Source organism: Tachypleus tridentatus, chromosome 1 (assembly GCF_004210375.1).
Source record: "Tachypleus tridentatus isolate NWPU-2018 chromosome 1, ASM421037v1, whole genome shotgun sequence".
NCBI lineage: Eukaryota > Metazoa > Arthropoda > Merostomata > Xiphosura > Limulidae > Tachypleus > Tachypleus tridentatus.
In genome coordinates, this window is record NC_134825.1 from 67,562,412 (window position 1) to 67,590,392 (window position 27,981).

Genomic DNA, 27,981 nt, shown 5'->3' on the forward strand with positions numbered 1-27,981 from the left:
TGATAATTGTGTATATGTAATAACCAATTAGTTTTTTGGCATTTCGACGAGTAGCGTGAAGTGAAGTTAAACCAAAGCGCATAGCGGAGAAGAGGAATAACATCGGAGAGAGAGGACGGAATTTTGGAGAGTTTAAACTCTGGAAGAGATACTTTCACCATCCAAAATATGACAGAACCCGAAAGTCAAACAGAGGAAAAACCAGAATCTGGAAAAAACAAGAAAGTTCTTGGTAATTGTATAAAATATATTATAAAGTATAAACGTTTAATGAAAATGTTTGGTTATACATTAATCTGTAAAGTCCCATGAATGTAAGCCAGTCGACGCGTTTAGTCGTTTTCAGTCCTATTTTTAGAGAAGCACGTTATCATTGATTTAGTCATAATTTTAGGCTTAGCTAAATGCGTTAACCAACCCTAACTGTGACCTAACAAAAAACGCCGTAATTTATTTTTGTTTGTTTTTGATCACAATCTCCATCTACTTTTTCGTTTTCTACATATAATGTTAAGCATGGCACAAAGTCTTGTTTATTTCATTACGAACCTGGATATATTTTATTACAGAATTACAACGAAATTAGTATTATTATTACCGAAGTATCAAAATTACCCTACTACTGTTACAAGTGTTAGCACTGTATCATTGTAATACTCATAGTTTGTAGTATGAATATGAAGTACTATTAAGTTGGAGGTAATAATACTGCTATTTTTATCAGGCAGTGGCTATTAGTTTTTGTGTTGGGCTATTGTTATTTGTGTAATCTGTAAAATCTCTTTAATACATTTCATTTGTTTTAGCAAGATTTGTTTTGTCTATTTTCTCTACTCTAACTACTTGAGGTCTGGCAATTTAACTGACCTTGTAACTACCATAAAAAATGAACAAATAAATAAAAGTTACACTTTTTTGTTCTAAGATGATACCAGTTTATAAATATAAAGTGAAAATACAAATGTTTAGATTAAATATTGTAAGTCTCATAATGTTTTATATATTTTATTTTCATTATTTTGACCTTCCACTTTTGCCTGGCTAACATTTCATAACTTGCATGGAGGCAGCTCCTATGCATTCATTAATAAAACACTGTAATATAAAACTGACCTTTTAGTCTTTACAAAGTGACCTTGTCTTGGCTATATTTTAGTGGGCTAGTAGTATTTTGCAGTATACATTGACATTTCGGTTATTATACATTTGTATGTACATAATTATTACTTAGAAATGTTATTAAACTTATTTTCCCTAAAATATAGAACAGTAAATAAAAAGTAAACAATTATCTCTTCTAGCTATGACCTCTGACCTTGGTTATTGTTTGATGTAGGTTGCTTAGCCTTTTAGAATTTTGCATGTGGAAGATATAAAAAGAAATATATTTTTTAAATATTACATACAGTTGAATAACAAAAAAATCTTTAATTACTATACTGATACTATAGAATTCCACTATAATTTATTGAGCTTCATAACTAAGCTGTATTTATATCTAAAAAAATAAGAAATTTTGAGCAATCTAATGACACAACCTACCTCCTTGAAATCTTGGTTCAAAAGAACAAGGGGGGGCTTAGCAGATTGTGTCAAGTCATGATATGAATGTTAGAACAAAAGCTACACCATTGGCTCATCTTCATTTTTACTTTTAGCCAAAGTCTAGGAGGTCTAATTTAGTTGATATTAGTCTAGTCTGGAGGTTTACTTTTTTAAAGCTCAGGATCCAGTGATAAACATTGATGAACATTTGTGACCCAGTAAATAGCATTAGGGCAAAAAAGATTTGGCTTGCTAAATATTTTAAAAAGTAAACTATTTTTAAATATTGTTTGTGACCCTTTTACTCATTCTGGTGAGCTATAGGTTGAGAAAAGCTGGTCTGTTTGACAAAAATAGTCAAACATTTCAGTCATGTCTTAATTTTTTTGTATATTATTTAAAGGTAGTCCAACTAGTGGTATCATTTCAACAAGAAAAACCTTGATCAAAACTAATTGAATTATAAAGTTCTGTTGCAAATACATTTCCCTTATCAACTTCCTGCAATTTAATTTATATATAGTATTTGCTTATTTTGCCTTACTTTGTGTACTTAATTTATATATAGTAATTGCTTATTTTGCCTTACTTTGTGTTAGTATTTTCAGTTATTCTCCCAAATTATGATACAACTTTACTAGGAGTAAAAGTAAAAATATGTCACACAGTGGTGATTCCAGAATTACAATGTATGCTAATTTATGAGTATACAGCAAGATAAGTAATATATTTTAGCATAAACTGGAATATATTTTTTTAAATCCTTGAGTCAGTTAACTAACTAAATTATATAAAAAAATTAAGGACTAGTAGATTAATCAAGTGTTAGTCTGTTTTAAAGAGAATTGTAATATGGTTTACCTGCAAATTTAGAAAACTAGAAATATTAAGAAACATTAGAAATGATAACCAATACAAAACTGTTAAGCAGTTGTAAAAAAAATACTTAAGTGAACTAAGGATTGGAAACTGAATCCTGTACAGCAAATATTCTTATGTTGTACAAAAGTAAACAACACATTTTGTTTATAAACATTGTAATGAATATACAAGAAATCTTAATGGTAAAATCATTAATTACTCGTACCTTTTTTATTTAAAAACAAAGGAATAAGTTAACATTTTAGGTGTATTAATGCATACAAAGATTTTTGTGAATTTACTTTTATTATTAGTATAGATAAAAATCACAGACAGAGAAGTGCACATGTGCATGTATATATGACTCCCATAGCTCCAAGATAAAACAACAACAACAACAACAAACTAGCAACCTTAAATTTAGCACTGACACCCATCCTAAGTGGACCCTGAGGGTTTGCATCTGGGTGTTATTACTTATCCACATGTATGCATGTGCATCTTTTTACTAAAGACAATTAGTAAAAAACCATATAGAAAAGACGTGGTTCCTTATATTACAAATCGAAATCACAGACAGACGTGTGTTTGTGTATGTGTTATTGCCATAGCTAAAAGAGGAAATAACCTAGAAACCTGAAATTTTGCACTTATATTAAGTGGAATCTGAGGGGTTGCATCTGGATATTGTTATTTATTCGTGCGCATGCATGCACGTGTACATCTTTTTAATGAGGTAAGCTAACAAAAAATCACATAGAAAGGAAGTGGTTCCTTGTATAGTAATTTCTAATTTATAAAAAAAATCAATGTATTTTCATAATAATTCTAACTAGCTTTCACATCATTTCTTGGCAATAAAAGAATAATGTTGTTCAGATGACATAAGTGGAAAGTATGAAATGAAATGTATAAAGTACAAAGTTAAAAGAAAAAATATTTATTTCTTCTAATTTAGAGGCTTCATTAATTACAAAGTTTATTTTTGATTGTTTTAAGTTTAAAATCAGAGGACAAGCCAAGGAAAGGTTACCTGTATAAACAGGCCATGTCCTGTAAAGGAGAAACAGGAATATATAAGGTATACTTTTGTGTTAAAATGGGTTCAGAATACACACACTGATCATCATCTGAAATAAATTGATAACTCGAGAAGCTAGGTACTTTCAGTAGTATTTAATAAATATGATGTTAAGCTTAATATGCGATATATTTAAAAAAACTTATCACTATTATGCAGTTTGATATTACCAAATTTAAGTATCAAATTTCATTTAGTCCTGCTGTTGTGGCCCATGGGATTTTGGAATAATGTAGTATGTTTCCCAAAAATGTGATCCTCTGTATATAATGTATAAACTGAAAACATAATCAAGGTATGTGTGTGTGTGTGTGTAATAATAATAAAAGGTGGGTCTGTGTGTTTGTGACCACAATATATCGAAGACAAAAGAACCCAGATATCAGAAATTTTGCACACATACTAAGTGGACCTTGAGGGTTTGCACCTGGATGTTATTACTTATCTATATGTATGCTCTTCTTTTCAATGAGGCAAGCTAGCAACAACAAAAAAAAACTACATAGAAAAATTTTTATTTCTGTAAACTAAAGATGTTAATGTATTTGACTGTCCTTCTATGCTAAGAATACACACATTGACCTAGTGATCTAGAATATATCAACCTTAATAACCCAAGCAAAGCCAGGTACTTTTGCTAGTAATTGTATATTTAGAGAGCTAGAACAATCAAAAGTGACATTTAAGTCTCTTCTGATTATTTTAAAAACTGAAGTATTTATTGTTTTTAGCAACTCGGGTTTCTGGAACTGTGAAATGGTTTAATGTGAAAAATGGATATGGTTTTATCAACAGGTCAGTACAGAAAGTATTATTGAAATATTGATTCTACACATTTTTGTACTGTATAATATACTCTGGAATTAATAACCATAAATGTACTTAAATAACATAAAAAGAAGTGCTTTTAATTCAAGGATGTAGAATTGCATTTGAAATTTTCTGTATAATTCTTTTAAACATATATTAATCATTCCTTTTTTTACTTTGTCTCAGTTATCTATAACTAATATAGAGGTTTTAAGGTTATGGAACACAATTTTTTAGAATATTTTCATGTGAGAACAAATATTTTTACAAAAATTTGTAGGGATGAAATGAATATGAAATATTATTTTAAAGTAAGAACAGAATAGTACATATACATTAACAGGATAGTAAATTATTGGAATTTTACAGATTGGATACCAGTGAAGACATCTTTGTTCATCAGGTGGGTCAGGTTTAAGCTATTAACTTTTTCTTAAAGATTGTTTTGGTGGATTTATAATTTGATTGTATATGTACATATGATATATTAAACCTCCATATTTCTCTGTATATCCACTCATTCATATCACTGTATAATTAGTATTAGTTTAAGTCTCTGTGTGTGTGAATGATATGAAATATTTTGGCTTTATTAGGTAAAGATTACGCATGTGTGGAAAGTAGAGATCTCCTTGTATTAGTGAAATATATATAAATGTCAGTATGCTGTATGTGTTATTTTTGAAACATTTGTAGGCAACCAAGTTGTTTACAGGAAGTATTGAATGTTATCTTTTCTGATACCACAGTGTGATAAAAAGAATATATAAGTAGAAGATGAACATCTGTTGGGATCCATATTGTGAATGCAGATGTCTGAAACAGATGCATATAATTCATTCTGTTTAAAATAATTATAATAAATTGGAAAAAGCATTTAGAGCCCAAAACACAAAAATACATGCATAAATACATCTGATTAACAGGTATTGTGATGCATTTAACTAGTTACAGTTGAGAGAACTGGGGGTATAAGTTCATTTTGCTTGAAGGTATGGCTTCTTTTATAGATGATTTAGCCAGTCTTTATGATGAACAAAATAAGTTTAAATTGGCAGCAAGTGCCTATTTCCAAGTGATTTTTGAGGAGAAAGTCTTCGAGGACTAATCCATAAAAGTAGCTCAGATGGAGATGACTTGTGTCTGTAGACATAGTTGGTATAAAGATTTAATGATTTGAGTGTATATAGGTAAGTGAGAAAAGCGTGTTTGTGCAGGTCATGAAAATGATGGAAAGTCATGGAGTTTTGTAAACGTGTATTTCAGTACTGGAAAAATTCTGTTTTTTTTTACATTGTTTTGTAGAAGTCTTTGAAAGTCTAACCCCATTGCTCCCACATTCCCTGTTTTTATTGATGACAAATTATTCCATTATTTTTATTTTAAATGCAGATAAGTTAAAGGTATAATGTATTAAACTTTGATGCACGAGATTAACTTCAGGGGTGCATCTGACTTCTAAAACTGAAATACAAGAAAATACTTCATACTCTGAAGTTAGAGTTGTGTTAAAAAAACACTAATGTTTTCCCTTGTAGTACACTGAAATTGGTCTACAGTTAAATTTTGTGATTTATTTTGCACGTATGAAATTAAATAAAACTTTTTAATTGATTTTTTAAGGTATGAAATAATGACTACAAGTTTATTTTTATAATTTATTTAATTCAGTATCACACTTTTCTTCTCAAAGCATAATGCACCCATTTGAATGTCACAGAGTCACAAATAGAATGTAGTTAACTTTGATGCCCTGGATTAATTTTAGAGGTTTTAACACTTTTGCAATTTCAGTTTAAGAAGTTAAACTTCAGAATAAAGATTCTGATGATTCATTATCGTTGTTAAGTATAGAATTATTTACTGTATTTTTGTTGGCCTTTTTATGTTTTATGCATAATTTTGGTGTATTTCACATCTTTTCCTTATTTTCTTTGAGCAATGTCTGAATTTGTATAAAACTACAGTGGAAAAGCATTTCATTTATGGTATATATACATATTATATAGTGTAGTTCTGTTATAGAAAAACAGATAAAATACATATAATCTGGCTTATTCATGATTGGCTGCTCTAAAGTTATTTATTAATTCCTATGCTGGAAAACTTCCTGCAGTTAATGTGTAATATTTCCTTTTTATAAAATCACTGTTAATCTGTTTTGGTGGCTTATATATGTTGTACTAATTGAATGAGTGTCATTTGTTATTAGACTTGTTTGATAAACAGTTGCTTTTAATCAAGTTGAGTGATTCTGATTTGTAGTTTTTACATTGGTCTCTTAGACTGCAATTGCAAAGAACAATCCCAAAAAGTTGGTAAGAAGTGTGGGTGATGGAGAAACAGTTGAGTTTGATGTTGTTGTTGGGGAAAAGGTAAGTTACTTTGTTAATAAATTATTTTTATGCAATTAAAATTTATTTAGATTTCTTCACATTGTAATTTCAACATTGTTTTTTAACTTTTTGGCTTTGGGGCTAGGTGTATTGCATTTATTACATAATCACCAGTGTAACCATGAGAATAATTATACTATAACTTTTGATAAGGTATATGTATCTTCATGAAATTTAACAGATTATCAGTTTTATAAAACTTTTGTACATAAGATATTGGTTTTCTTAATTAAGCATTAAGATGTTTTTAATTAAAGATTTGTTTGTGAATACTTTGTTTAGAATGTTGACTATCTAGCATGCAAAGTAATTTTGATTTTAAGATTAAATATATTTTCTTTATCATAAAACTGTCAAGTTACATTTCTGTAATCTCTATAACCTCTTAACTATTTCAATAGAGGCTCAGTGTATATGAGTGTCTATGTCTTCTTTGTACTCATTTAAAGTCTTTTTAGATTTAATACTTTTAACTTTAAACATGGTGTATATATCTTCAAAACATTTAGCAGTCCTTCAGTTAATATCATAAGTTGATGGTTGATAAAAGCGTTTTCAGAAGGCTGGCTGGAATGTTATTCCAAGTGGTGAAGATGTCTTCATGAAGATCATGCACTGTTTGGAATTGACGTCCATTTCTATAGACTTCCCTTGCCATACACCCCCAAACATTTTCAGTGGGGTTCAGTTCGGGCAAGCATGCTGGATGATCCAAAAAATCACGTTATTTGCCATGAAAAAGTCCTTTTTCCTGCAGACATTGTGGATTGCAGCATTGTCAAACTGTCAACATTTTAGCCTTTGCCATGTTTTTACCCAATGTAACACAGAAGATGTCAGTGGGAGTTGTTGACAACGCTAATGCTTGAACACAAATGACTAAATTTCGTTACGTGTTTACTGATTAACGTTTCGTTTCAGTATGGTCTTAGTATTTAGGCTAATTTCATAGTGTTTACATTATCCCTATTAAATGCTAAAAAAGTTTATTTTTATTTTCCCTTTTCTTATTTTCATCTTTCGAAGCTCTACTCAAATAACTGGTTGAGTCTAACAATGCAAAATGCATATTTTTTCTTCATGTTCATTGGCCTTAAGATTTTGGCCAGCAGTGTATATGTATATATGTTATTATTATTTGCAAATAAACTCTCAAATTTCATTTATTTTTCTTAAAACATATAACAGTAAATAAAAAAATATATATATAAAATAAAGATCTCTAGTACTTTCAGAGTTTTGAAGTTTTTTATATTTGTGCATTGCACTTGCCAGGCCTTGGAGAATTTTGCACATGAAGGAAGTAAAAGAAATATTTTCTTTAGGTTTTATATATGCATTTTGAAACAACAAAAAATTACAAGTTACTCTATCAATACTTCAAAATTCCACTGTAATTTATCATGTTTCCTAAGTAGACTGTATTTTGGTCTAAAAAATCGTGTTTCTGATCAGAATGTTTCCTTGATCATCACTCTTCAAACTCTTAACAGTTGTAATGGCTTTACCTGTGTAAATACTTTAGAAAAACTGACAGGTTTACGTAGTTCAAAATGAGCACTCTTGATTGGTTATAAGGATGCACCCAATGGATGTGGGCACAGGTGAAAAGTATTTTCACGCAAGAAAGAGGTGGGGAAAGCCACTGTGGTGGGTCTGCTGAATATAATGATATCTCAGTGAGTAGAAAAGATAGAAGATTGTTATTTTATATTCCAGTTTGTCAGTATTGGTAATGGGAGTTTCAAATTCATTAAAAATTGTAGACTACATTTAATGATTCCCATCATACCATCTGAGCAAAAGCAGAAGACAGTGTACCATGTGACCCCAAAATATCACTATTTTAATTTTGTACTGAGAAATTATATAATGTATAATACTAAAAGTGGAATTATGAAATACGATTCAAACTTATGAACATAAATCCGTAAATGGTAGTTTTTGAAAATTTTGAAAAATATGATGACGTTCTCTGATTCCTATCGACAAATTATGGCAAGTGAATACTAATTTCAAGAGTAGAAAACAATCTATTGTTTTCTCGTTTACTGTTCTCTGGTTTAAGAAAAGTGAAATTCAAAAAATATTTTTTTAAATTTTACTATTGTGTGTGTTGTGTATTACAACTGAAATGTGGTTGAATTCTATAAAATACTGATCCACTAGAACAAAGTTAAAACAATTGCATCTTGTAAAGTCCTTTTTTATGCTATTAGATGCAGTAACATTAAAAGTGCAAATGCCTATGTGCATTTCCTGTAATGTTAGTCAGACACAACTAACAGGTTGTGGATCAAAGGCCATGTCATCTTATTTGTTGACTTGCATTCAACATTTTATTTAACTGCTGTTTTGTGAATTTATATCAGTAAGTTTGGAATCAAATTGTATATAATTCAAACTTCAATATTATATATGTGTTAATTTCTTAAGTTAAAAGTAAATATTAAAGGAACACACCTAAATGTAGATTTTAGTGGTATGTTGAATGCAGCACTGTTTAAAATTAGATGTTTGTGATGGCTAAATACAAAGTTTTTAGTTTCAAACAAATTAGGATATCAAATTACTAATATTATCAAGTTATATTATAAAATAAGAACCTCATATATTTGTATTTTGCTGAGGTATGGCTTGTGTACCGAGTCAAACACAGTGGTCCCATTTAACCTCTTTCCTTTTTCAAAAATGGTCCCTTAAATACACTTACTTCAGTATATAACGTGTGAATAACCAATCAACAGCTTAGAATGTCCCCAGAATGGTTTTCTCAGCTATTTTAATCTGTGAAAAGGCTACCATGTTCATTTGATCCAAGATTTCAAGTGGGTAGGTTGTATCTTTAGTCTGCTTGAAGTTTCTATTTTTGAAAATCTAAATACATCTTAGTTACTAGCTTAATACATTATAGTGGAATTCTGTGGTATCAGTGTAGCTATTTATAATGTTTTGATTATTCATATATGTATAAAATCTAAAATCTACAATCAAAAGATTGTAGCAAGGAGAGAGAATTGTTTGATTTACTTCATGATTTATTGTTTTATATTTTAAGAAAAATGATTGATTTATTTCTAAACAGTAATAATCTGTATACATAGAAATAACATTTAATAATTGAAATGTGACTTTATATTACAATATACTAATCTACTAAAATACAGCGAAGTTAGGGAAGACTAAAGGTCAGTTTTATATTACTGGATTCTTAACATGAGTGCATGTGCACCACACCAGTGCAAGTTATGTAATGTTAGCTAGGCACGACTGGAAGGGCAGTATGATAAAAATAATAAATGTGTATATATACATAACATTATGACACTTAAGCCACTTAAACTAATTATTTGTATTTTTGTATTATAATATATAATCATACTAGCTTGAAAAAAAGCATAATTTATATTTCCTAATTTTTTATGATGGTTACAAGGTGGGTCAAGTGACAGATCCCCACACAGTTAGCTTTGCACTCAGACTATTTTCACAAACAACCTTTCAGTAAAAATATTTCATTAAGAAATCTAATCTTTTCTGTACAAAATACTTGACAACTTTACTAAAAATCTATCAAATTGTGTAAAGATACACGTGCAATGTCAAATGTCATAATGCGAATACTTAATGTATGCAAATGTTTATACGAACTTGTGCATGTTATACCGAGCCTATTGCAAAAGGGTTAATGGCATTTTTCTTGAATTGTTAAGAGTGTGCAACTTTTGAAGAGAAAAAAAAATGTTCTAAATGATAAAATTCTAGGAGAAAATCTACTTATTTTTTAATATCTTCTTGCTATCTAACATCCAACAAAATATCCACATGACTATAGCTTTTAGGATTTTGCAGTTATCAAACAACAAACAGTATTTTGTGCTAATTCAGTATGTATTAGGTTTAAAAAACAACACAAGATAGTGAAGAATGAAGATAATCACATGGTCAAATAGGCATAAAAATATTTGTTTATAGAGCATTAAAAATAATGTTTTGACCAGAAGATAACAAACATCAGTGATTAAACAGAACATTTGCTTGATGAAAACATAATTAAGTCAAAATGTATTTGCCACATTGAGCACATCTAATTTAACATAACATCATTGCATTTCCAAAATGCAGATGTAACATGACTTTCAGGCTCAAATTATCAATTGTTTATGTAATGTAACATGAAAAACATTTTACTGCTTTAAGCATCATAATAAAAAAGAAAAGAGGGAGAGACTTGGATGTATGTCCAAATGTCACAGTAGATTGTTAACAAGGAAACAAAGAGTGAATTAGTCTTTTGTTAAGCCACACACTTCATTTGAGAATTTAAACATTGTTGACACTGTAAACTACTGTTAGCTGTTTAGTATCTGGGTGTCCTTATTATGTGTTTGTTACTGGGTTTTTGATACAGAAAGTATGCTGAAGTCTTAAAATGTTTGTTGCCATGTGCTCCTCAGATGGGTCATAACCAACTTTTAGTTACGGACAGTAACTTCTGATTTGTTTTTTGAATAATAAAGGATAAAACAGTGCTTGTCTTACAGACAAATTATAACAGTAAAACTTGCTGTCCTGGATTTCTGGTCTTGTAGCATAAAATGGAATGCATGGAAAAGTAGATTTGTTGTTTAAAAAAAGGTTTGACAAAAAAATTGTTTAAACACAGCAGTAAATATACCTTCTTCATTTTAGGTATACTGCTATTAAGAAGCTAGATTTTGTATCATAATAATTAGTATAGGTTATAGTTTGGTTTAAAAAATATGTTGAAGTCTTAACATATTAATGTTAAAAAAAAGTTGGATTGGCACAAAGGTTGGAATTACTGCTACTGCTGGCAGTAATGTGTTAGAAACATGAAAAATAAAAGAATTAGGTATGTAATCTTAGAAATCTAGCCTGTGATGAGTAATAAAAACATTTTGTTAAAAAACAAATTTTTCCCCCTACCTTAACACTCTTACTTTGTATGTAAATACAAGGAGTTAATCGGAGGTAAAATGTGAAAACATGCCTTTAGAGTTATCTATATGTTTCTGGAAAATAATGAATTATAAAGTTGTAAAACTAGCAGTTAACCTAATGAAATTATTTAGAAATGTCTGTAAACTGTAGCAAAGGTTAAGAAATACAGTATGCACGTACTAAACAATGGTCAGCATTGAGTAGTTTAAGTTGTTTTATACAGGTTGGTTATATTTTTATATAAATATCAGAAAAGTATTTTTACCATTAAATTTACTCCAAAGGGCACTTAGTGTCTATTAACAGGTGTTTACAATGGTAAAGTGTTAATCATGAAAAGGCTGAATCAATGATATAACTTAGACCATACAGGAATCAAAAGAAGTCTTTGTATTTCCTCAGGGAAATGAAGCTGCTAATGTAACTGGACCTGATGGTGCACCTGTAGAAGGAAGCAAGTATGCTCCTGATAAAAGGCGGTTTTATGGTCGATTTCCTAATCGTCGTGGTTTTGGGAGGAGGCCACCACCAATGGTAAACGTGTCCTAGACTTTGTTTTAAGTGGCTTAGAACATGAGATTAATGTTGTTTTTAATCACGACTATAGGAGACATTCATTAAAAGATGCATTTTACTGTATAAAAATTTACAAAATGGGAAAGAATTTTAGTGCTGATATATGTGCAATTTTTTACAAAATGTTTTAGGTTCACAATTTAATTTTGTTTATTTTATGTTTCATAGCTTAATGAGTAGTTTTTGGAGGAGTCTTCATACAATATTTAGGAGTAGTGTACTTAGATAAATGATAGTATTGTCAATAATTACAGAATAAAGTGGTTTGCCAAGTAATAACTTGACTACTTTGTCACACAGAGAAATCTATCAAATTCTTGAAAGTAATAAACCAGATTGAAGGTACATTTTTAAATTATCCACTTGTTTTGTAAGTTTAGCCTTGAGGAAAAATAAAAACTTTTCTGTCTTTTATCTAGTGCATTAAGTATAAAAATAAAAATACAAGATAAAAGTAGTGAAAAGAAACTGTGGATGTTTAAAATAAAGGGTGTTTTAATCCTTTTAAAAATATCAAACTACTCTTAAATATTTAAAAATTTTAACAGGAAATCAAGTGTTATAGGAATCTTTCTACATGAAGATAGAAACATTTGTAATTATATGTGGTTTTAGTAGTTACTGATTTAAGTGACTGAATTGTACAAAGTAGCATTTTGCATTGTGATGTTGATATATTTATTTCCTAAAAGAAAGTGGGAACGTATAAATGAATTTGATACAAATTGTTTTCTATAGCAACGTTCTAGTGAGAATGAAGAACAGGATGATGAAGGAGGTGAGGAGAATGTTAAACCTCAACGTAGAAGGCAGAGACCAAGATTTTATGCCAGGTACTTTCGACGACCTCGTGGTCCCCCTCGTGGGAATCGACAAAATCAGTATAATGAGGTAAAAAATTGTTTAAAGTGGGCTCTACCAATACTTCCTATAATAAGTGAGAATATGATATAAGTATTAAATAACTTTAAGCCATTTTATTATTATCTTGTGCAATTAATTCCTTTGCTGTTGGGATTTGCTCCAATTTTTTTTTACATTATCCTTCCTCCTTATGTACCTGTGGTCTTTGTCAGGCTACCTTTCTTCATTTGGAAATTTTTGGTGATATTTGTTTTATCACTGGAGACCTGGGATGAAATGCACATCTTTACTTCCTCTCATTATCTTGTGTTGTCTTTTTTCCTTTCTTGACATTGTTCTTTGATGCTTGTTCCTCATCTGGATTTGTCTACCCCTACTTTTCCCATTCCAGGTTTCATCTGTTTTTCTTGTCTTCCCCTTACTTGATATCCTGTTCATTGCTCTTCTTGTCAGTGGGTTTTCTGTCAAGTTCAGCCCTATGGGTATCTGTCTCTTCCTTCACACTAGCTGTTGGTCTCAGTTTCTGTTGAGAGTTGTTTTTCATATCCTCTTCCATTATTTCCCCACTTTTCTCCTCCATGCTGACCATGTCTGTGATCTCTTCTTAACCCATTTGTAACAAGGATCTTTGCTTCATATCTTCATGGCCTGGCATTGTCATTCCTTTTTTAAGATAACTAGCTTCTATTGGGCCATTCTCAGGAGGTATCCTCTTCTCACACCTTCCTGGAGTGGCTTGTTGAGACACTCAAGTCCTTTCTCATGTCTGCTCAATAATTAGTACACCTGGATATTTCTTTATCTTTTGTTTCAGCTAAGGTCAACCTTTTGTCTTTATCTAAGAGCTGTGGAGTATGTAATCAATAGGAATTACACTTTTTCTTCTTATCCTATGTAAGGGGTTCTTTTCCTTTGGAGGACTGACTACTTTGGAACACCTCAGTGATGTCGAGAAAACCCACTTGGACATAAATATATATGTAAAAATGGCTCATTTGGGTAAAATATTTTATCAACCCAAACGAGTCGTTTTTACATATATATTTGGAACACCTCATTCTTTTGCTGTGTACACACATGCATTTCCTCCTGTAAACCTTGCATATCCAGTAGTTCCCAGGTTCCATTTTCCTTAATTGTTAACCTTCTCTACCCATGGAATTGTCATTATGGTTCGACTGTACCAATATTGCTACTGACATTCTCTTTCCAATAGCGAATCTCCATCTCCTCATTTATATTTTACTTGGGTTGAAATGCATTTCTGAACTATTGGGAGTTGAACAAAGCGAGTGTTCACTCCATATGAACATGCGTGAATCACTTGCTTTACATTAGGCATGTTCACATATCCTGCCCCTTCTGGTGATTCGATTGATTATGATCTATTCTGACATTTCCATGGTCATTTCTTTACTTTTGGGCATTGGACCTACATTTCTGGGCTCAGTTACATTGAGTTTATTATTTTGTTCATCATGTATCAGGAGCTGTGAACCTTGTGATGGAATGCCTGTTTTGGCCAGACTGCATTCTACCCATAAAATAGTCTCCAACTTTCATAGGGTTTTCTCTGGGTTGAATATGCCCCTCATAGATACTTTTTCCATCCTTCTTGACTCCAGGTTTTTTTACTTCTAGCGACATTCTTTTCATCATTCAGCTCCAGCTGTCAATGCTGCCAGCCAGAACTGGTTTTACTTTTCTCTCTGTGTCTATCATACTTTTCACCTACCCCCTTTGGTCCTTTCCTTTATGTGACACTTCTTGAATCCTACTGTGGTGTCTCTTTGGCCAACTCCATTTATGATTCTTCTGCTTCTTTATTTGGTGTTCCACACTCTCAAGAGTTATGTCTTTCATCATTGAACCATCTGTCACTCCTTTCCTCCTATTTACTACATTTCTACTTTATTTCATTGGATATTCAACCATGATTTGCTGGTTATTAATTAGGTGGCATAATTTACTACATTTCGTCTTTCATGGTATCACAGAGTGTTTTCTTTTCCTATCCTCTCTGGTCCATTCTGCTTCTCCTCCCTTTGCTGACCTCCTTACTCAACTTCTATGCCTTGCTGGGTCTTTAATGTTTTTTTGCATGTTCTCACATATGCCTTGCTTGTAGGTAGATGTACAAAGTATTTCTGTGTATGGAGGAATGTATCAGAAATACCAGGTCGTCCTTTAAGTAATGTCCGATTTTAGGTCCAGAAAAAGAGGAAAGATTTCAAACGTTTTTAATATTATTTAATCAATAATGTATGTTTCATTATTAATAGTTACTTCCTGCCAACGATTCAGAAGCTTCTGAATGTCACTTTTATAAAAGTCTTGGGGTTTGGAGGAAAAGAATGTAGAGAGGGTAGTTTTGACATCTTCATGTGTTCCTAGGTCTTTTCTATTAAGATAGTTCTACAAACTTTGAAATAGATGATAATCAGATGGGTCAAGGTCTGAAGAATAAGGAGGATGTGGAAGTTTTTCCGAGTCTAGCTCTTCAATCTTTACACGTGTGATCCTTGCTGTATGGGGCCGTGCATTATCCTGGTATAACACAACACCTTTACGATTGATCAAAGCAGGCCTCTTTTCTTTCAGTGCAACATTCAAGCGCTCTAACTGTTGACAGTAGAAGTTCGATGTAATCATTACATTGAGTAGCAGTGACTCAAAGTGGATCATACCAATAATATCCCACCAAATGCTTAACAAGACTTTCCTAGGGTGGAGGTCCATTTTGGGCTGTGCTTTAGCTAGCTTAACTGCACTGAAACATTGTCTGTGGCACTTAACATTTTTATAATATATCAATTTTTTTATTTCCAGTCACTAACCTGTCCAAAAAAGGTGAGTTACATTCACAAGAGTGCAGAGAAGTGCAAATGTTCAATCTTGCTCTAAGGTTTGCTTCTATCAAATTATGAGGAACCCATTTTCCAAGTTTTGACACCTTTCCAAGCTGTTGCAGATAATGGTGAACTGTTGAATTAAGCTTCTGTGCTGGTTCTTCACTGTTAAAGCACAATCTTCATCAAGTGCAGCCAGCAGCAAGTTATCATTAAACTCAACAGGACGACCTGAATGTGGCATATCACTTAAGCTGTAGTCATCTGATCTGAACTTCTGAAACTACCTTCAACATCTTTCATTGAGAGACTCCGCACCATAAACACCTTGAATGTTTCGTGTAGTTTCTACTGCATTATTGCCTTTTTTAAACTCATAAAGCGTTATATGTTTAATGTGCTCCTCAGACACATCCATCTTCATAAGGGTTTATTTGATTAATGATCTGAAAAAGTGGAGTTGGGTTAGTTTCTTTTATACATGTCCTACTACATATTTTAGACATTAAAGCTTTCTACAAAGACAGAAATGATAATGCACTTTCTATATTAAATTTTTGGACATCACTTACAGGATGACCTAATACATTTTGAGATGAAGAAAATGTTACCTTTTCTTTTTAGTAGAGCAATAATTAATTTCATATTGACTGAATAAATTCAAAATATTCTTAATATTGCATGAAAATGAAATACACTACAGTTATAAATTATTTATGACTATATTTCTTTATTAACATCTAATAACAATTTTAACTATTGGAATCAGACATGACTCCAACATCAATAATGGAAGCTAAAATAGGGTAAACACACTTCTTCAACAAAAAATGAAAAACTGAAAGGATTAAAAACATACAGTTTTTAAAATGTTTCAGCAAAGCTAAATTTGTTAGTAATAAATAAAACAAAAGACTGATGAAGACAACTTGACAGGTAAGTTGTGGTTTTTTTATATACATATAAAACAGGGAAGACAACAACAACAAACTGATGAAGAAAACAGTGGGGAAGGAAGTCCTCATCAGGGACATCAATGGGAAAAGGGCCAATTTTCAAGAAGACGTCCTCGTCGTTTTTATCCCCGCAATTCCTACTATGGAAGACCTAGGCGTGCTCGTAGCAATACAGAAGAAAGCCAGACTGGTGGTGATGTAAAAGTAATTTACTTTTTTATTTTGATATCTGAAGGTAAAATTATTTTAAATTTTATTTTTTGTGATCTCCAGGAAGATGCAGCTTTTATAGCTGAACAATGGATACCTGTGACTTAAGTTTTTGATTAGATTTATTGGAGGAAGGATCATTGAAGATTAACATCTGGTTAGCTTCAGTTTTTTTTTAGTTCTTCAGAAAGTTTTTTTTAAAACAAAATGAATATACTCATTTGTGATAAGATTAACCCTGTTGACTCCAGTACCTGTGCAATTCAATTGTTATTTTTGCACTAACTGTTATTAAGAATTTGTAAAAAATATTTCTGATATTTTTTGCACCTTAAGCATTGAAATAATGCATTTTGCACATGATAAAATGAATTTTAAAGTTATATTTATTAATATATTATTAAGAAATAAATTCAAACATTTCTTGTTGTGTAGTGGATCAACAATAAGTGTGGAGGCTTTCTGTGGTAGAAATTTGGTTTCGATACTTGTGGTGAAAAGAGCACGGATAGCCCATTGTGTAGTTTTGCACTTAACAACAACTAAGCCAAACATCAAGCTTTGCAGCATCTTTTTGTGAATTATAAAACATGTATTTATAATTTCTTGTGCATTTCTGTTGTCCCAGAGTTTAGAAGAGAACATTGCTTTTCAAGACAAATGATGTGCTTTTGGACTTTTTTAAAAATTGAGATATGATCTAAAAGTTGCAATATAAGTGTTGAAAGCTAGCAGTCTTTTAGAAACCATTAAATCTAAAAGTTTTTATAAAGATCAAATTAACTTCAGATGCTGTTTTTTCCTACACTCTTCTTACATTGTCCTTTATGGCTCAAATTCAGACAAATGTGGGGAAGAAAAATCACATTTAAACATTATAAGAAATGTTTTTTTTTTAAACTCTACACTTAACATTTTCTATACTTCTTGTAAGATAATGGATTTTTTCTTGGTTTGGCACCATGTACGGTTTAGAATATCTGTTTATAATGGATGTAAGATATAAACACTGAAAGTGTAAATATCTGTTGACATTTTATGCCACATACACTTGCTTGAATCTTAGGTATAACATGATTGATTCATCACAGTAATTGATGTTTAACACTTTCCTGATCGTTTAAGACCTTTAGTGTAGGTAGAGGTTACTAAAAAAAAAAACTTTTAGAGGTACTCTAATAAAACTTGGTTGTGCTATCTATAAAGGAAAGTCCAAGGCTTGGTTGATATTAAAACACATTTTCTCACAGAAAATGTTAAGAAGTGAAAAAATAGAGAGAATAACAGAATTTTTAATTTTTGTAAAATACTAGTCCTAACATTTAAATGATACAGATACAGTACTTTTAGAGAAACACAATTTTAACTGTGACAGTATAAAGCTGTTAGAGTTAAAACTATCATTTGCATATCATAATGGTATCAAAAGCAAGTATTAGAATTATCCTTATGATAGAATCAGATTTCTCAATAATTGCTAATAGATATGAGCAGTAGAATTATTAAGGTGATATTATTAGAAAGCAAAGTTTGGCAGTGAAGCCAACAATAAGTGGGAGGAAATATTTTTGTAATTTGAAGTCTTTATTTAAGTAATGTGTTATTGCTTCAAAAGATAAAAAGGGGAGGATTCAAAACTTGTACGCTTTGCATAGTCGGGTGGTTAAGGTGCTTGACTCATAATCCAATGGTCATGGGTTCGAATCCCCATCACACCAAACATGTTGCCCTTTCAGCCATGGAGGCATTATAATGTGATGGTCAGTCCAACTTTTCATTGGTGAAAGAGTAACCCAAGAGTTTGCAGTGGGTAGTGATGACTAGCTGCCTTCTCTCTGGTCTTACACTGCTAAATTAGGGACTGCTAGTCCAGATAGCTCTCATGTAGCTTTATGTGAAATTCTGAAACAAATAAACAAAACTTGTAGTTTTGAGCTGTGTTTTTAATTGAAAAAATAACATCTTTAATTAGTTTTGAATTTCAACAATGCTTATTTAATATTTTGAAGAAATATATCTTAGTAACTATCATGATGCAAAACACTGTTGTGAACCAAATTGTATGAATTTATTTTTTTTTAATTTGAAACATTTTGTTTAGAGCTAAATAGGGAACCTTTTCAAAAATTTTGGAAAAGCACAAGAATGCAACAAATATACAGAATTGACTAATTTTTAGAATATTGGTCATTTTCTAGTATGAAAAAGGTTTGTGTTTATTTTGAATATTAACGGGCTTCACACCAAAATGTATTTAGTGTCTAGACCATTACTGTGTCTTTTGTATCTATGCCAGTCAGTCTAATGAGCCATAGTATTAGAGAAAGACTTTGGTAATATTTATTACAGCAGATGTAGTTGATTTACCTGTTATAACATTTACTTGCCCATATACTTCACCTTTATTTATAGCACTTAAGGACAAACTGCTTAGTATATTTTATTCAATATACTCTCAATGTAACTCTTACTTTGAAAATTTCTTGTATTGTTGAAGGAAATTTTGACGATAAGCAGATAAATTTTAATGTTTTATTTTTTTTTCATGATTTAGGATTTATTATGCACTTAAAACGTATTAGAGTGACATTTACTTGATATAAAAATTAACATTTATATTTTTTCAGTTTGTGAATTTTTTTCATATGGTTTGTTAGGAAAGAAGGTTCATTTCATTATCTCAACAGGAGGACCAGAATGTTGTATGGTAAAAAAAAAAAAATCAACCTTTTTTCTTTGGATAAAACATCAGTAAAAAAAAGTAATAACTGGATGTTTATATGAATTTGATGGATTTTTAAATACTTATTGGAGGAACTAATACATTTTTGAGAAGTGCACATTCCTGAAGCATCAAGTGTACATCAACTTGACCAGATATTAATGGTAATATAGCTATAGATATTTTTCTTTGCTCATGAAATATACGGAATTCAGATACATGCACTTCAAGTACATATACAGTGCCTTGCAAAAGTATTTATCTCCCTGCAAATTTTCCAACTCTTGGTGCCATCTGAACTTCCAATTATGAAACTTTCAAATAGGACATTATATTTAGAACCTATACAACCCATTCAAAACCAAGAAAGCTATAAAAAAATACTGATATTATGTAAATAAGTTGCTTGTAAACAAAATTTGAATATTCTCAATTGCATAAGTGTTCATCCCCTTTGCTGTGATTATCTTAAATCAGTTCAGTTTTAAAGGGTAGTTTGGAAGGTCATGAAATTGGTGTAACAGTTTGTCTGTGCAATCAGAGTGATTTGACTTACTTTCAGAGTAAATGCATTTGCTTAAACCACATCTTGCATAGTGATATGATGAACCAAATGTGAAGACCAAGGAGTTTTTCAACAAGACAAGGATAATGTGGTAGAGAAGCACTGATCAGGAAAAGGTTACAAGAAAATTTCAAAGTTTTTGATTATCCATTTGGGTATGGTAAAGTCAATTTATTAAGAAGTGAAATCTGCTTCATACCACCTAGTCACTACTTAGATCAGGGTGCTCTTCCAAACTAAGCAGCCAAATAAGTAGGAAGTTGGTTAGGTATGCTTACTGTGTAGCCAACAGTGACTTTGAAAGATATGCATAGTTCCATGTCATAGATAAAAGAAATACATCTGCAATAGTCTAGTCCCTACACAAAGCTGGTCTGTATGGACAAATGGCAAGAAAGAAGCCATTACTAAAAAGAATAATCTTAAATCTCATATGAATATTGCAACAAAATGTAAATGATATTACAACCATGTGACAGAAGGTTTTTGTGTTCAGACAAAATAAAAATTGAGCTTTATGTTTTGATTTAGACCATAAAGCTATACAGTTATGATGGTGTTGACTGAATTATGTGCTGTGTTGGTGGCAGGATCATATTATGGGGATGGTTCTTATCAATAGAGACTAGGGAGCTCATCAAAAAAGAGGAGAAATGGATTGTGCAATAAACAGGCAAATCGTACAGCAGTGTTTCCCAAAGCAGGAGCCATGGCCCATCTGGAGACTGTGAAACATATTCTGAGGGCTGTCAAAAAATGGCTCCTAAACAAAAATGATAATTAATTTTAGTTCTAAATAAACAATAATCTAATAAAAATTATATTATTAATTAAATGAAACAGTATGTTTCAGGAACACACAGGAAATGTTATTGTTTTTACTATGACACTTTTTTCAATCATTATGCTAAAGTTATAGGTTGGGTGGCCTCGAACATTTTTTTCTTCAGATCAAGGAAGCCTCAAGCTAAAAGAGTTTGAGAACCACTGTTCTAGAGAAAACCAGCTAGATCCAGTAAGAATCTAGCCTTGATTGATAATTCACATTTTGGCAGGACAGTGACCTGAAGCACAATGCCAAAACTATACTGGAGTAGTTTCAAAAGGAGGAGATAAATTTTCTGGCATGGTTCACTCCAAGTACTGATGTGAATCCAAAAGAAAATGTGTGGCAAGACTTGAAAATTGCAGTTCATCAGTGGTCTCCAACAAATTTGTCAGAATTGGAGCAATTTTGGTGGGAAGAATTGGCAGAAATTGTACCATTCTATTGTGCAAAACTGGTTGAGACTTATTTAAAAAGAGCCACAGCAGTGATTGCTGACTTAGGGTGGCTGAATACTTGTGCACTGAGTAAATTTCAGTTTTTTTTTGTTTTGTTTTTTTGCAGGTTTTACTGCCAGTCAGCTTCCTTCACATGTAATGTTTTTAATCATACATTAACAATAATGTATGTTCCATTATTATTAATTTCTTTTTGTGTATTTTTGGTATTTAATGGATGTTAGTGTTATTTGTTTTGAACAAGCTTTACAGAACTGATGTGTGTGTGTGTGTGATATTTAATTGGTCATATTGTGATGATTAAATATACTGTGCATTTATTAAATTTTTGAACAGTAATATGATATTACTAGCAGGTAATCACTGAAATGGTGTAATTTTAGGATAAAGAAACTGAGGAGAACCAAAATTTTAGAAGCAGGGAAAACCGTCGGCCACCTTATAGACCTCGATTCAGAGGTGGCTCAGGTGCTCCTCGTGGTCGACCTCGTAGAGGATTACCCCGTCCAAGAAGAGACCAAGATGATAGTGCTGATAATACTGCTGGAGGGGAGGAAGTATCGAGTACTGAATCTGTTACAGAGCCTGACTCTACCAGTAACATTAAAGTGGAAGGAGGTCCTGATCAGGAGATTGCTGATGTTAAGGTACTTAAAACACTGAATTTTCTTGTAAAAGAAAACTTGCCAAATAGTCATTGGTGCAATTAATGTGATTTTTTTATTTCAACTTGTTTCACTTAGCAATTTGAAAAAAAAAATTTTTTTTTTCTTTAAATAGAAACATAATCTAAATTTACAAGTAATGAAAAGAAAAGAACTACTTGAAGTAAAAAATTTGTACAATAATGATGGAACTATTAACCATTTGATCAGTGAAATAAATTATTATTTTACTCTTTTGGCAACTGGCAACAGATGAGAGTATTTATAACTGAATAAAACATTCTGTGCCACTTATTACAATATAATTAAATTTAGTGCAGTGCGACAGCTAATTAATCAGAATTTCTCAATCATTGAAAGAGCACTTAGAATTAGAAAGTTAAAGGTTCAGAGATTTCTGTATCAACTTAACCCATAAGTACTCTGTACTTATCTAATTTCAGTTTATGTCATTATAAATATGGAAGAAAAATGTAAGTACAATTTTTACTTAAAATTTTAAGAAAAATTTGGTTGTTCTTTTCTTTTCAAGCAATATCACCAGTAGAAAATATGCATATTTGTAGGCTTAACCATTTGGATGTCATTATTTAGCTCATGTCCATATGAACCCCCATGCAAACACTTAAGGACTAAAATAGTTTGAAAATTCTGTTGATTCTTTTCTGTGTATGTCAGGAGGTTTTGCTGGATTACATTCAGAATTTAAGTACTTTATTATTTTTGCTTGTGACTAAACTTGGCATATTTAGTAATCCAAATTTTAATATTATAAGAGTTTTAAGTTTGTAATTTTAAAAGACTGTATTAAAATAAACTTGGTTTTCTTGGGAGGAGAATTGTGACATTTGCTTTCAAAATATCCTCTCTTAGCTAATTCACATACCATCCCTGCAAGAAGTACAAAATTTAACATAAATTACTCATTATATAACATCACTGAGACCAAGCATAATTTTATTACTTTATTTGGTTAGAGCTATAAAATAGAAAATTGGAACTCTTGCCTACCTACCTGTAACATCCTCTTTTTCACAAACTACCAGTAACTTACTCTGACATTTAATACTATATTTTTAATGAGAGAGCCAAAATTGTGATCTCTTAAATGGCATATATTATATTGTTTTTTTTGTACAGATGATTATATATTTTGCTTCCAGTTCAAACTTTATTCCCACGGGAAACACATAGATGTGCTTAGCTGAATGTTTAAATGGCTATTGTCACATAGTTAAAAAGCTAGAAAACTTGGTTGCTTTAGGACGTTTTCTGCTTTTTGTGATGTTATTCTGTGTTCTTTGGTGCATTTAATTAAATAAAATAATACTGAGTGCAACAGTATCTCGTGTAAAAAAGTATGGGTATGTTTCATTGACAATTAACAGCAATAAAGAAAACATAGTTAAATATTACATTACTTGTTTTTCATGTGTATTCTATAATTATTAACATAAAATCAACTAAAATGTAAGAAGTTTAAACTATTCAGGTTATATAATGTTAAATCAGGTAAAATAAAGAACAATTTATTTAATGAGGTACATTTGTGATCGTGTAATTTGATAAGGTAGTGTGAGCTACATGTTTGCTAAGTGATCTACAGGTTGTTTGGTGGGATTATTAGTTATACAGTTTAGAAGGCAAAAAAAAACTAAAACTTAAGTGACTAGGAGGTTTTAGAGGTTACACAAATGAAAATTTTTACAGCTTGCATGTGACTTTTCAGAACTTGAATCATGCTCTGGCTCGACATATTTACAGACAAATCTTTAGTATAAACACTGAATTAAAAATTCCTTTTTTTTTGTGTATAAAAGACTTGTGGTATATACTAAAATCTTGCCAAATTTTCTGAAGGTGCACATTAAAAGTTACAGTATGGATACATTTATGATTACCTAGTGGTTATGTGGTGGTTGCAAATTCAGTCAAAATGGCCCAAGTATGTGTTGAGTGTGTTAACCAGTACTCAATTACTACTTAATCATTGGTTGGTTATCTCTAACCAGTCATCAAACATGATTTCATAACCAGTTTCTCCCAGTTGAAGTAGCTAATGTGGGTTGCCAAAGTAGGATCAAAATTTTTACTTTTTGTAAAAGTTATGGTAAACTACATTAAGATATAAATAATTTTATTAGGATAAGAAACATTCTCTTTTCACTGATAAATTGTAATGTTTCATTATAAAAGTTTTTTCTAGTACATATTCTTCTCATTGGGTGAGTTGTTGCAAGTTATGTGCCTTTAAAATTCTTAGAATATTGAATTTTGATCTTTTTGCATTTTAAAATACTTTTTATAGGTTGCCTGTCAGATTTTGAACAGTTAAAATATTCATATTTAGTTTGAAAATATTGTAATTTTTGTTTATAAAGAAGGCTTAAAAATAAGTTAATTGAATGAAACAACTGCACACACACACACACACACACACACACACACACATTTATATATGTAGGTGTGTGTTTATATAGATAACATATTATATTAAAAGATGATTAAAACTCGTTAAATCTATAATATAAATTGTAAGTTCTTCAAAAAATCCTAAATTTCAAAGATCTTGTCTACTACCAGAAAACACCTGAAAGTGTACGAGTGAAAATAAAACACCACTGAAGTGTTGCACATAAGTGCTATTTGTTATTTGATAAAAGTTTCAAATTATCCACTAACTCCTTTATTTTTGTAGTATTCAGATATCTCTTGTATCATAAGATTGCATGAAATTTGTTATTAGTTTCTTGTATTTAGTTTTAAACTGAAGGAATTTATTCATTTCAAACTGAATTTTGATAATCAACTTTGATTTGGAAATGTCAACATTTTTTAATTATTATTGTTCTTTTCTGTGGTGCCTATCATTTTAAATCTTCTACAGATAGCATTAGTAATTAAGATGTTGTACATTTAATTTAATTCTGTTATTATAACAACTATGATTACTGTTTCTATCTCATCTTCATCTCTTAGTTAGAATTGACAGCAGTAATTGACTCAGCTTAATATATACTCTTCGTTAGTGTTATTTCTTGTGAACAAGCTTCACAGAACTGAAGTGTTTGTTAGGAATAGTTTGATTTTTTACCTATATTACTATTCAAATTTGTAAAGTTTGTGCTTTGTCATCAGCTTAGTTTCTTGTTCTGCACCATACTATTTTTGTTTCTTTGCTAGAATCTTGTGAAATTTGTATATTTTTTCTCAAGTGTTTTCTCATTCCTTAAGTTGACATTTTTTGTTTTCTTGTACTTCAGTTACATCATAAGAGAAAATTCTGTTTTAACTGGTATTGCCTTTAACCTTTACGTTTTATGGTTGGTTGGAAATCTCTCCTGTTTTTTTTTTTTCTTTGTGATGTCTTTAGTCTACCTCAGGTTCAGGAATAAAATACAATAACACTGTCATACTAAACCAGTAGTGCTACCAAATGAATGTGATGTTGTGCTTGCTTTCTTCCATGTCATCTTTCATTACTGGAAAGTATGTTAGAGATCTCTTGCCATTAACCTAAAAAAAAAAAACAGTTCTTAACCAGGTATGAGCACACTGCTAATATGCCTTCAGTTGTGAAAAATGTAAAGAAAGAGCAGAATGTGAACTTTGATCATTTTCATGGTTTTTTTTTTATAACATCAGAAATGTTTCCTTTCCTTTTGTGCACTGGGATTTTTTATCCCAAGTGTGAAGAACTAACTGTTAGGTGTCTTTTTCTTATAGTTTTTGTGTCACCTGCTAGTCTTATTTATTATCCTTGGTTCTCAAGTGTAACTCCTGCTTTTGCCTTTTATTCTCTGATCTTTTCTTTCTCTCGCATCGTCTTTTACTTTTCATTTATTGTTTTCTTTTTAACCTTGCTCTAATTCAAGACTTTTTAAGAAAGTATGCTTTTATCTCTATGTGTGTGTGTGATATTTTGTTTTATTCATGTTGATGCTATGTTTTACTTCTCATGAGGTAGCTTCTCTCACTTTATGTTCATACACAAGTAGTTCACCCTTTTTGTGCTTTGGTTCTCCAGTGATAGTCATTGGGATACGGTAAAAATTATTTGATTAAAATACTGACCATTTAATCCTTTTATTTTAAAGAAATTTTTAACCATGTCTTTATATTTCCAGATTATATTTTCATTATTCATATTTTATTTTAAACTACAGAGCAGTGTGAATGTTTATGTGTAGTTATTCTTGTTGTAAGAAATGTTACATAAAAATCTTTATAAAGTTATGATTTTTGTTTGTTAATCATCATTATCATTACTCCTTCTAATAATGGTGGTTTGTGTATTATAATAATTCCATTAAAAAATAGAATAGTACATACAGAACAGTGTTTTGTTATAATATACTTTAATAAAAAGTGTGCAAATAATAGGGTGCTTGCTTATGATCTGATACTAAGGTACTCTTTATTCCAGGGCTTAGTTTCCCAGGGAAATGATGTAGACTCCTCAGTGGTAGAAGGAACGGTGTCTGCTTAAATTAGTACTGCAGGACACCACAACCTCACAACTTTTCTCTTTATATTCAGAGTAGTTCAAGGTGCTTGTTACATCCAGATTGATGATATAAAAATTTCTTGGAGAGGTTTTTCTTTTTTTCTGAATAAGAAGCAACTGCAGATTGTTACCAACCAAAGGCTGAAAAGAAATACATGTTTAAGCTGTCATGATTAACAAAAATGAAATTGTAAGACCACTGATAATATGTTTCTTGTCAAAATGTTTAGAGAATTAAAATTGCTACCAGCACAAGTTTTTTTTAATTTAAATGCATGACTCTGTATTTTGACAAGCATTATAACAGCTAAAACACTAACAAGAAATGAATCAAATGAACACACTAGCAAGAACTTTAGCAGATGAAAACATTACTAAGAACTGCAACTGATGACATGTTTACTAAGAACTGTAACAACTGAAACTATTCTAACAAGAACTATAATTGATGATGTCATGGTAAGAAATGAAACTCTAATGAGAACTATAATTGATGACAACATTTTTAACAAGAATGGTACAAATAAAACACTAGCCAGAAGTATAATTGGTGATAAATTTTATAAGAATTATAACAAATGACTGTGTTTAAGATCTGACTGACAGGACGTTAGTATAACTTGTGACAACACGTAGGAACTGTAAACCTGTTAGTCAAATGTTTACTGAGGACATGCTAACAAGAACTATAATTGAAGATAACACCAACTAGCAGAAGCTGTTAATAATGATACACATCTTAACAGATAACCATCTTGAAATATGATTGGTCTGTTCACTCCAACTCCATCTTGAAAAATTATTGGCAGTTTTCTGCAGTTTCTAAATATTGGGCAATAAGTTTTCCATAAAATCTGAAACTTATCTGTATTCTATTTATGATACATGGAGTTCATTGTAAAGAATGATTTTATTGGAACCCAAATACATAATTTATTTCATTAAATGATCTGCCAGTCAAATAACAATTTCTATATTTTATTTTCTAAAGCAAAATACTTTTATATTTTAGTTGTGGCATTTAACTTTGTACAGGTCATCTGAAGTTTGTAAAACATGCATTTGCAATAAAACCTTTTTCCGATCATTATTTTGTTGTAAGATTTTCTTCACTAACAACTTGAG

The 27,981-nt window shown here is 30.9% G+C and overlaps 1 protein-coding gene across 1 annotated transcript; it reads left to right on the forward strand.

Moving 5' to 3' along the window:
• Positions 1 to 36: 36 nt before the first annotated feature.
• On the forward strand, positions 37 to 27,946 carry LOC143251076 (Y-box-binding protein 2-like). Its single transcript, XM_076502434.1, has 9 exons — positions 37 to 232; positions 4,219 to 4,282; positions 4,667 to 4,700; positions 6,583 to 6,672; positions 12,061 to 12,192; positions 12,973 to 13,125; positions 16,919 to 17,107; positions 22,068 to 22,331; positions 26,776 to 27,946. The coding sequence occupies exons 1-9, from the start codon at positions 169 to 171 to the stop codon at positions 26,836 to 26,838; spliced, it is 1,053 nt and encodes a 350-aa protein (XP_076358549.1). The 5' UTR covers positions 37 to 168; the 3' UTR covers positions 26,839 to 27,946.
• The last annotated feature ends 35 nt before the right edge of the window (positions 27,947 to 27,981 follow it).

Coding starts and splice junctions, on each gene's coding strand:
- LOC143251076 (XM_076502434.1), top strand. CDS start 169: ATGACAGAACCCGAAAGTCAAACAGAGGAAAAACCAGAATCTGGAAAA. Junction 6,673..12,060: donor ATGTTGTTGTTGGGGAAAAG/GTAAGTTACTTT, acceptor GTATTTCCTCAG/GGAAATGAAGCTGCTAATGT. Junction 17,108..22,067: donor AGACTGGTGGTGATGTAAAA/GTAATTTACTTT, acceptor GTGTAATTTTAG/GATAAAGAAACTGAGGAGAA.